General features: G+C 41.1%; 1 protein-coding gene across 1 annotated transcript; it reads right to left on the bottom strand.

Moving 5' to 3' along the window:
- Positions 1-456: 456 nt before the first annotated feature.
- TRHR (thyrotropin releasing hormone receptor) lies at positions 457-8,789 on the bottom strand. Its single transcript, XM_041470569.1, has 3 exons — positions 7,995-8,789; positions 1,148-1,588; positions 457-462 (listed from the first exon to the last, which is right to left on the bottom strand). The coding sequence occupies exons 1-3, from the start codon at positions 8,787-8,789 to the stop codon at positions 457-459; spliced, it is 1,242 nt and encodes a 413-aa protein (XP_041326503.1).
- Positions 8,790-11,599: the final 2,810 nt, after the last annotated feature.

Here is an 11,599-nt window from a genome sequence, read left to right as displayed (position 1 = left end):
GCTATTAGCAGCAATTTTGGCTGTTCTTGGAAGGTCCCCCAGGTACTGCCCAGTGCAGGTACACATTAGAGCACATCCTCTCCTCACCTCTCATCTTCACAGGGAGTATCATCCCCTGCCTCGCTCTGTGTCCATGGACATGTCCTGGCAAGCCTTGCTCATTTTGAGATCACAGATCACTCTTTAGCCAGGTAATGGGAGGAATGATTTTGGTATTCTACTGAAGCCAACTCACCTGCCTAAAGTTAGGCTGTATTAAGTACTTCATTCAGTTAGCCTCAATAATATACTCTTTTCACTCCCCAAGACACTGCATTTTCCTGTAGGGCAGGTATGAAAAGATTTATGGTAGCTTCAGCAATTCTGTGAGCAGAAATGTCCTTACAATTCATACAGCTGGTGGGAACAGAGCATCCAAACGTCTTACATGGCTGCATATTCAGAACAAGGTGGGCCTCAGGCCTGAAAATGAGGAGAGAAGAAGCAAACTGAGAAAAAATACTTTACACTCATATAATCTGCAAAAACAAATGAAAACTAAGCCTCTTTGTAGATAATTTATATTTTTAAGATCTAAATGTATGGGTTCACAAACAGCATTTAGGTAGTATTGTGTAAAAAGAAATCATGAAAACAGAAATGTGTGTCATTAAGAGAAGTGAGTTAAAGAGATGTGCTACACACGACAGAATGAAAGTGTGTGGGAGAGCCTCTCCTCAGCACCAGCTGTGTGGTTAACCCCCAGCTGGAGTCAAGGGGGAAGGCACAAGAAAATGCCCCATTGCCCTCCCTGCAGCCAGCCAGAGCATGCCCAGAGGAATCACTGAGCTCAGACACCATCACCCTCCTGCCAGACGTGTACCTGAGGCACCACACCTGAGAACCACTCTCTGATGCTGCACTAGAGCCCACTGTTCCCCAGAAAAGAAGCCTTAACCTGATTGTTTCTCCCCATCCTTCCGCATGCTTCAGATCCTCCAAGTCCCTCCACGCTTGGCACAAGGCACTTTGAAAACACAGCTTCCCAGAGCTGGGCAGTTGTCCCTCCCTGCCATGCCCTGTTTGGTGCATGGCCTGTCCCTGCCAGCCTCTCCCAGCCCTCGGCAGTGCTGCCCTGGCTGAAAGCTACCCCAGCACAGCCCCACACCAGCAAGGTGCTCTGGTTCTGGAGGACCCACAGCAGACACTGAAATGTATTAACTATTACCTTGGATGACAAACACGTATCACCAATGGACAGTTTTGCAGAGGACAGGAAGGTATTGGTAATATCTTCTAGCTCAGTGCTGAAATGATCAGAATCCTTGATGACATTGTAATTTAGGGCCATGCTGTAATTGGCAGGTTTCTTCTCCTGTTTCTGCTGGTAGTTGCACAGTTTCCTGAAGGCTGCTCTGAATTTCTGGGACATGAGATTGTAAATTACAGGATTGATGGCACTATTTAAATAAATACAGATTCTGCAAAATAGCAGGAACCAGTTTTCTTGGAAGGGTCTGGAAAGAAAGGAATTGACAACAACCAGAGTGCGGTAGGGCATCCATAGGAATGCAAATAGGATCACAACCACGGCCAGCATCTTGGTGACCTGAGGGAACACAGAGAGAGAGACAGAAGAGGGGCAGAAGATCAGTACTCCTTTGGAATGAACATGTGCATTCTTACACCTCTAGGGCCAAACCAAACCTCTGGACAGATCCTTCAGTAGGAATTTCTGATGAATAGTTGATTCAGAAAGTTTTTCTACAGTAGGAAGTACAAAAACCTTGGCTTCAATTTTTTCCTAGTTTTTGTTAAATTACTCTTTCCAGATGATATCCCCATAAGCTAACTGTTGTAGACCTTAGACATTTCCACTTCTTATGCTGGAAGGGGATGTTGATTCAAATGGGGAAAAAAGGACAAAGAGTATTTTTTTTCCAAACACATTAGATCTCTACCTTTAGACTAGTATAGCCTGTAGAGTAATTGAACATGAAGCCTTTTTAGGTTATCTGGTTTAACAGTCAGCTAAAAAAAATTCCCAAAGCTAAAAATAAGGAAAAAAAGAGAACAATTCAATTAATTTATTTTCCTCAAATCCTGAATATTTAATTAGATCTTAATTATTTGATGTTTGCTCTGAAAAGTCAAAGTTTACAGAGCCTGGGAAAAAAAGGATTATCAATAAAACTTGATTGTTATAAGAACTTTATTCCATTATGTAATTTTCTTTAGAAAAAATAAAAGAACAACTTTTGGGAATACCCAGGATAGCTGAAATGAAGTGAACAAGAAATAATTTAAAAAAAATAAACCCACTCTAAAATGAGTCTTTCTTTTGCAAATAATTTAATTCTGGTGTAGACAGTATTCAACAGTCTCTATGTTAAAGAAAGTTTGAAAGACATTAATAAAGAAAGTAGAAAGCACACAGAAATGTGACATGGGACGATATGTTGGCACACCCTCATGGAAGTCAGGAGATGACTTGGTTTTAACTGTGTGAAATTGAAAATATTGGCACACATTTTGATGAGCTACAACTGTTTCTTCTAATTGCAGATTTATAAGAGTTTCAATGGGAGACAACTCCATTAAGATCACTCACACATGCTGGTTTTAGAAGTGGGCTTTAGTTTGAAGTTGTGAATATATAATTCTATTGTGTTCTGACCAGATAAGATCATTATATAGAAACCTGCCATCACATTGCCTAATGAATGTATTTTCTCCTATTTTCTAGAAAGACACACTTTTCAGCCAGTTTGTTTAGTTTGTTATAGGTATTACAATTAAGAATGTGATGAAAATCAACATTACTCTACAAATTGATGTATCTTTATCTATTTATTGGTCTTTGAATGTGCATATTCAAAGGCTGCAAATTTATCTTATAGTTCTTCCCTCACCATTACTTTTGTTTTCTTTAAAGCTGTGTTCAGTGGACGTAAAAAATAAGACTAAGAAATGCTATCTCCTTTTTTGTCACTTGACTGATACATTTCATTGACTTCTACATTGTTTATTTTCTAATTTTCTGTGCACAGTCGTTGTATTTGAGCAAAATAGTAACGTGAATGTTCCAGGTAACTCAGAGGACGATCTCTCCTTGTCTCCACTTCTGAAAGGGCCATTCCTGTGGACATGGTGGCAAAGAGAGAGTTGACCCAGTACTGACCCATTCTGGCTCTCATCCCTCCAGTTCAGCTCCAGCCTGTGCCTCCAAACTGAGCAAATCCATTCAGTGGAGAACAATCATTTCACTGTAGAAAATAATCCACATTTAAAGGAAGAAAGCCACCATTTGTGGAGCCTGGGTGAACAATGGGACCGAGCCAAACCAACAGTTGTATTCCATCAGCTCAGGCATTCAGGGCATAACAGCCTACACAGGCATCAGAGTACTTTGCTACCAGAAGCTCAGCAGGGCACTCCATTATGGTACCTACCAGTCACTGGCAATTTACATTTCCTTCAGAAAAAATTGCTCAGAGGATCATTTGCAGTGTTGCAGCTATCAGCTTGAATCCGGACTAGAAGAAAATTATTCTTACAGGGGTAATTTAGAGTCACTGTACAGCAGTGAAAAAAGACTGTTCCTGCTCAAGTGATTGTATCCCATACACTGTAAATATATATATATGTATATTATATATGCTGTTTATATGTATGTTTGTATGTAGTGTGCAAATGATTAGCTGAATTTGTGTATATTGGCATTTGGATGCACATTTTCTTTCTAACACCACAAGCTTCTGCTGCTAGAAATGAAGCACTCTGTAGAGCTGGTTTTTATTTTGCTCAGGTCAACGAACAAACTCATGTACTCATATGCCTTCACAGAGTCTACATGCAGTGCAAGAGAAGAGGCAGAACCCATGGGTGGCTTCTCTTGGTGGCATCTCTTGGTGGTTCAGTCCATGCAGGACAATGAGGAGAATTCACTATAATTTTAAACTGTCTGCAGTACATATCCTTCCAAAGCTGCCAAAAATAACAAACCTCTCACAAGATCTCTGTCAGAATTCTGTATTGCCTGTCAGAAATTCAGTTTCCCGATCCATCTGACCAGCTGTGGCTGTCTCTGAGACACACGATGAGGCCCTGAGTTCAGGTAATTTGCTCTTTGGTAAATGCTCCTTAGGCTGGTTCTGGACTGGTTCTTCATGCTCAGCTACCTCAGACAATGACCTGTGTGCAGAAGGAAGCAGTTCTGAGGAGGTGCTCTGGCAAGGCTTACTTAGTCCCAGCACAGGGGTTGTCACCCCACTGCAGGGTGAGGCCCCACTCAGGGCTTCTGACACAAATTCACCTCAATTTGCTTTATAGGCGAAGCCATTATCTAAATACATGACTGAAGCCAAAGCTTCATTCTTATCCACAACAACAGTCTTTATTGCTGAACATAAATTGTTTAGAGGAAAGTTTGGTCCTCTTTGTTTAAGCAAAATGCCATATCCTTTTTCAAATCACTTCATATGAAACAGAACTAAACATATATTGAAAGGAGGCTAATTATTTGACATCAGTGGAGTGCTAAGAGGACAAATTTTAAAAGAACATGTTTTTATTACCAAATAAAAGCACACACCAAAGCTCCCTGAAAGCAGTAACACTACATCCTCAATTCACTGCTCTGATGAAGGTGAGCATACACTGATGCTCTTTTCTTGTGGATGTGCACTGTATGTCCTATGCTCAGGGTACAAATCATTCTTAGTTAGGGAGATTGAAAACATTGTAAAAAGACTTTGAGCAATTTCAGCTTAGTCCAAATTTCAAGCATAGTTTGAATGATAACAAAGAGCTTGAGATTGAATATGGTCTTGTGTTGTGATAAGGCACGAAATGATGACACAGACACTGCTGCTCTCGAGGGGAACAAAATAGAAGAACTTTTATTTTCTGACTCTAACATTTATAGTTTTCTAAAGGTGACAGTGGATTGGAGGGTGACAGTGCCACCTCTCCAATGCCACTGGACAGACCAAGGGTCCATCAATTCTCTCCACCTCTATGAAAGAATGCAAAACATAGGTTATTTACAGAACTGTGTGTGAGAAAGTTTGTTGAAAGAATGTAAACATCAGAAGGCTTAACAAAGTCTTACAAAATCAGGGCGACAGTCTTGCCTGCATATAAACATTCTTCAAGATCTATCTCTTTATTTCTGAGGATGTTCTAAAGAATATTTAAAATATATTTTACTAAACAGAGTCCCAAAATTTTAATTCTGAACTAGCATCCTCTTTTTCTTTCCTGCTCCAAAAGCTTCTTATTCTAAGGAAGGGTTTTTATTAAACGTTTTCACTATCCTGGCACAGTTCAGTATTGCTTCCTTCTCCTTTGAGTACTAATCTTTCTTACACTGATAGGTAAAAGCAATAGTCACTCTGGTGTTTTAAAGCCGTGTAATAACATCTTTCTTCTTGTGCCTGGTCGTGCTCATTGCAACACACAGAGATTGTATATCCCAGCCCATGATTTCCTAATCAAAAAAGTTGTGCAATGAGAAGGAGAATTAAATAAATAGAAGGATTAAGGTCTTGATATACTAACACCACAAGTGAAATCAACTGATAAGATTGAGGATAACATAAACTGTGCAAAACTTGTCTTACACGGCAAGCTGGAATCCGTGCTTGCTGTGCTGTGAGAGAACAGAGGGATTTCTCTGCTGAGCAGGTCATGACTGCACACTGTACAAGAGAGGACTTTCTCTAGAGGGCAATCTGTAATTCCTGACCATGACAGCCATGATGACCTTAGATGATTTGACTGGACTAATCAACTAACTTTGTGAGATACACATACTGTTAAGTGAGCTGGATTCCATCTCAAGTATAAACCAACTTGTTCGCTATGTAAGGCTGCATTTATTTTTCTCGGTCACCTTCATATCTGAGGAAAGTAGGAATTCCTTTGGGGAAAGTATGAAACCTACATGCAAACATGCAATTCAGTACTATGAATGGAAAAGGAAAAATATCTGTGATCTGTGGGCTGCAGGACCTACAGTGAAACAGAGGAAAAGGGTGAGAAGGAAGGAGTGACAAGGGACCAACCTCTGCAACCTGACTGCAGCACTCTCTGGTTGCTGCAGGGAAGGGACTGAGTGTAACTTGTGGCTACAACAACGGGCAATGAATTGGGAATTTTAATTTTCCCCAAGCTGAGTCTGCACTGCCCATGACAATAACTGATAGATTGTCTGCCTGTCCTTGTCTTGGATCATGAAGAATACGAGCACTTCCCATTTTCTGTCCCATTCTCATTTGGAGCCAACCCCCCTACAAAAACATGTATACATTTAATTTCATAGAAATGTTCCTGGATAAATACAAGAACTGCTACAGAAGTAGGAAGTTCACACAACATTTTCAGACACCTTTTCTACAGATCACATGCAGGATATTGTACACTCCTCAATCCCTGTAGTGCAAACACAGGTCCAGGAAGATGCAGAGTTTCACATTTCAGCAGGACTCACTGTCAGGCCAGACTGTATTGTCAGCTATAGGTGTCCTTGTCAGTGTGGCAGGAAATTTTCCCTTTTGTGTCTTACTAACTGTTAAAATTCTAGATTTTTTTTTAAATATATACTTGGTTTTTTGTTTTTTCTCTAGTTTTTCTTGTTTTTTACACCACTGCCTATCTTTTGCATGTTGCTATTATACAAAAAGCATTACTAATTATGCCATGCTATCCTTGCTTTGCTTCCTGTGTTATACTATATGCAAATTCTAGCTTTACTTACAATGAAGTTGCTTTAAGCCATCAGGTTGCTTAGGCTTTTAGAGAAAGTCTTGCTGTCTTGACAAGACATAAAAGAAATCACATTATAATCTTCACTTTTTGGTGATTTTTTCATGATATAAGTATCCAATGTAAAAGATTTCTCTGTTTTTCAAGTGATACTAAGCACACGTAATCAAGTATAAAGTGATATTAACTTGAAGAGCAGGTTATCTTCTTTTACTAATTAATGGACAAAGAAAAACAACATTAAACACTTCCTGACTATTAACTATAATTGGCAACATAGTTAAATTTAACCTAACCCACGTGTTTCTGTTGTGTGTTTCCAAGCACAGCCCTAGTGCTCTCTGAGGGCTCAGTGCTCTAGAAGGCACTTCAGTTAACTTTTGAGGTTTTTGCCATCTCTGTGATAAGAGAACATGGTCCCTTCTCATAAACCTTAGCCACTGAAGCAAAATAAGAAGAATATAAAGAATGAGAAGAATATCCCCAGAGCCATCTGCAAAAGGTGCATCCTGTGTTTCTCACCACTGCACCAGCTGTGCTACCTGCTGCACACCATGTGGTTTACTGCAAACAGCCAGCAATTAATCTGCTAACTATATTCCACTGGTATTATTACACACATCAGCATACATATTCAATAATATAAAAGGAAGCTAGTCAAACCTATGCCTCAGTTTTGAGCCATCAGCACAAAAAAATATTTTCTGAGAGACAGAGAAACAAAGATATTTAGCATTTACAAAGCAATCTATATACAGACTTCCTTAAACAGAGTTTTCACAGGAGAGTTAGAGACAGGAAAATTTACATCTTGACTGCATTTGCTGAGTGACACAGTGCCTTAGCTGGGACTCAGCCTCGAGTGTCCCAAACTCCCAGGATAGTTCCTTCCTTCAAATCTCAAAAATAAGTCGAGTCACTTTGTGTATTTGGCAAGATTATTAAAAAGCTGTAATGTAAAGAAATTATAGTTAAAAATATTTCCATCATATCTGACACTTCCTTGTTGCTTTCTGATATAGGAAAAAAAAAAATACTGTTTCTTTTTCTTTGGTCCTTGCAGTAGGTAATAATGTACAGGCAAGAAAAAAGATGCATTTTTAGGTATATGTGTATCACTGATTTTAAACTTGACTACTTAGAAAAAAAGGAAGAATATATTTTACCTCTTTCCACAGCTTCCCACAAGTGAGCTTTAAAGCAAGTTGTTTAGGTTTCAGAAAGCCATTTCAAACAGCTGTTCCTACCTGCCTTCGAGAAGCAATAGTGCTATTGAAACTCCTGTTAGTCATCTTGGAATTCACAGGCTTGCTTTGGTGAGCCACATCATTCCTCCAGGTCTTAGAGTTTTCTTTTGGGTCTGAAGGGATGGGGTTCAGGAACAGTATTTTAGCAATCAGGCCATAGAGGACAGTCGCCAATACCATTGGCACAACATAAAATATACCAAAGTCCATCATGTAGATAGGAGAGTAATAGCTCCTGGAGACCTTGTAGCCACAGGACACAACAGTAGTCTCTTTGTAGGCTACTGTATTCAGGTCTAGCAAGAAAAACCAGAGCATACAGTATATGGAGGTGAAAGACCAAACAAAAATAATTATCTTTTTGGCTCTTGAAAAAGTGCATAGGAATTGAGCTTTGATTGGGTGGCAGATGGCTATGTACCTCTCAATGGTGAAGGCAGCGATGGAAAAAGAAGAAGCGTTGATTCCCAGGTACTGGAGATAAGTGATGCAGAGACACCCGACGTAGCCGTACACCCAGGACCTGTACAGGCTCTCTGTGATATTGGGTAGTCCTGCAGCCACAAGCACCATGAGATCTGCCACGGCCAGACTCACCAGATAGCAGTTAGTGGGGGTTCTCATGTGCTTGGTTCTGAGGACCACCAAAACCACCATGACGTTGCCCACGATGCCCAGCCCGCAGATGAGGAGGACCAAGAGAATGGTCACCACTTGGTATTCAGCTGTAATGATCTCCTGACTTGACAGTGGCAGCCCCGTCTGGTTCTGCTCGTCTCCTGTGCCATTCTCCATCTTCACCAGCCCACTGCTGCTTCTGCCAAGCACTCAATCTCAGCACCTGCTCTCCATGGTCCCCTGCAAAAGGGTCGCTGGAGCAGAGCGTGGGTGAGCTGCAGCCCCAGAACACGTTCTCCATGTAGTCACAGTCCCATTCCTGTACCGTCCTCCACTCCCCCTAAAGCACCTGGACTTTCATTCTTTGTAAAGCCAGCTATGAGATGGGTTAATCCCTCTTAAGGCCCCAGCTCACTTGCACAGGCTAAAAGGCTGTTTTCTCACAGCTGGTTTGAGGCATTCACGGACACCCAGCCCGTGGAGGTGGGAGATTCCTGCCTGCAGCGGCAGGGGCGGCGCAGCCCCGGCTCTGCCAGCCGCTGCGCGCCGCCCGGGCTGAGCCGAGCCGAGCCGAGCCGAGCCCATCCAGGCTCCCCAGCGCCGCTTGCCAGGAGGAGCCACGGCGCTGCGAGGGTGGAGACAGCAGCAGGAGGTGAAACGAGACGGGCTCCTGAAGTTTTTCTGCTTCACGCCGCTCTCCCTCTCTGCTCTCAGAAAGCTATCATGACAGCATCGATCATACTAATCCACACTGGCAAACAAAGGAGAGCTGACTGGCAACAAAATTGCACTGATTTTTAAAATTCTGACTGCCACCATGCCATTGTGAAAGTAACGGCGATTTACATTTGCCTCCTGCTTTGCAAGGTGCTGTAATAAGCCCTTCAGGGTTTTACAGAAACAAATGCATCCCAGCTTTTGAAAATAGCAGGAAAAAAAATGTAGGAGTCCTTTTTACTTAATAGAAAATTCTGTTCAAAACCTCTATCACTACAGCTGTCATCACTCCTGAGTCCTTTCAACCCTTTTAAATTGCAGCAGAGCAACATTGAAATGATCGCAACACAAATTACTTCTTAAGGAGATCAGTCACACATGCACACATGTGCATGCACACAATACACACAGTGTCACCAATCTACCACTCTTTCCTCACTGTAGATTCTCCTCTGGTTGAATAAACTCTTCCACAGTCAGTCAGGTTGTGTCAAACCACAGACAAATCAAAGACTGGTGGAAATAACTGTTTTAAGCAGTGCAGATAAGCCCTACCAATTCAGTAGCCCAGCTGCACTGGAGACTGCACTTCCCTGTCTCACTTGCTATCTAAATGTCTTAGTGAGAGAAACAATAGCAAACCCTTCTGTAAGGCTCTGTGAAAGTGCCCTTGTCAACTCCCAATCACAGTCCCTCAGTCCACCATTTCTCCTTATACTATTGTGTTAAAAATGTTAAGAGCAAATTTGTATTAAAATCCCTTCTTTTTCTGCACTTAAGGGAATTGTTTTTCCTATTTGCTCAGGAAAGGTTTAACAAAATAAAATGTTGTGCAACTGAGGAAAGGCATCTTGGATTTCGAAACAGACTGTAGTGTTTAGCAGTGGCATATGTTTGTGAAACTAGGATTTTAAGCAGACTTAAAGAACAAAAAGGTGGCGACAAATAGAGAGTATCACCTGAATCAGAGCTGAAAATCAGACTCAAACAATTCCAGAGGTTTGAAGCCACTCAGTTAAGTTTTCCAGTCATTTTTTTCCACTTGCCTTTTCACATTCCTGTTGTGATCACATACTTTTATCTGTAGATCCAAAAATACTTAATGAAGTAAAGCAAACATATTTTTTCCTCTTTAATAGATTAAGAAACAGGGTGAAAAGAATTAGATTGTTTTGCCAGTGGTCTTGCAGTGGCCAGTGAGAAAATGCCGGTTGCTGATTACTTGACCAACAGTATATGAGCAGAAACATATAATCTTGATTGTCCTTTATGCCATCTGCACATCCTGTAATTTGGGACACAGCTGAAAGAGGAAGAAGATCAGTACTACTGTAATGCCTGGGTGTCATCATAAAAAGTATTCCATCTAGCCCCTCTACACTCCACAACATTTTGTCCTTCAAAATGGACAGATTTCCCCTTAGGACTCTGTGCTTTTAAAGCTGTGTGACCATAGTGGGGGCAGCCCCTGATGTTCAAGCCCACAGCATAAAATGCACCTTGAGGGAGCCCAGGATTGAGAGATCACAGAGTCAGTGTCAGCACTCAGGGACCCAGCAGGGCACTGAATCAAAGATTCAAACCAGGAAACGGAGTGAGATGGCTCTGTGGATAAACTCCTCAGTTCCCAGCTGAATTAAAAGTTTTAGGCACCTCCATAGAGTGATTTCTCTTTAAGGGGTGACTGATGCCTTTCTGCCACATTGTCACAGAGTGAAGTCTTGCTGCTCCTGTTTCTGTGTATCCTGCTAGCTTATGTAGGCAACTTGCATGTTCTGATTTGGCCTGAGAATCAGCACATCTGAGAGCATGTAAGTGTTTGCAGTGTAGGAACTAATGGCTGAGGACATGGCATACAGAGAAGCAGTGGAATATTTAAAAGGCCAGGATTTTGAAGCAAATATTGGAGCTCTGGAAGATGTGCAAGACATGTACTATCTGATGCTTGCTTGCCTCAGTCTTCTGCATCTGCTACTGGTCTGTGTCAGAGAGAGGATAGACTGTCTTGTTTCAGTCACTTTTTATGACTTTTTATCAAGTGTTGCATTCTGGTAGTGAAAAGGGTACAGACTTGTCACTGTATGGCTATAAGGAAGTAAATCTACAGTAGGCATTCAGAGGATTTTATCAAAAGCAAAATTTTAAGTATTTTATCAAAAAGTAAGTATCTTATCCAAGTATTTTATGAAAATACTATCAGTATTAGCATACTGAAACATTAACATAAACATAAATTATTAACATAACATTTCCCTTTTCTTTTCATAAAA

This window comes from Pyrgilauda ruficollis, unplaced genomic scaffold, assembly GCF_017590135.1.
Source record: "Pyrgilauda ruficollis isolate IOZ18807 unplaced genomic scaffold, ASM1759013v1 scaffold25, whole genome shotgun sequence".
Classification (NCBI taxonomy): domain Eukaryota; kingdom Metazoa; phylum Chordata; class Aves; order Passeriformes; family Passeridae; genus Pyrgilauda; species Pyrgilauda ruficollis.
The sequence above is the reverse complement of the archived record's forward strand: the minus strand, read 5'-3'. Positions and strand labels throughout refer to the sequence as shown.

Coding starts and splice junctions, on each gene's coding strand:
- TRHR (XM_041470569.1), bottom strand. CDS start 8,789: ATGGAGAATGGCACAGGAGACGAGCAGAACCAGACGGGGCTGCCACTG. Junction 1,589..7,994: donor CTATTGCTTCTCGAAGGCAG/GTAGGAACAGCT, acceptor GTGTTCCCTCAG/GTCACCAAGATGCTGGCCGT.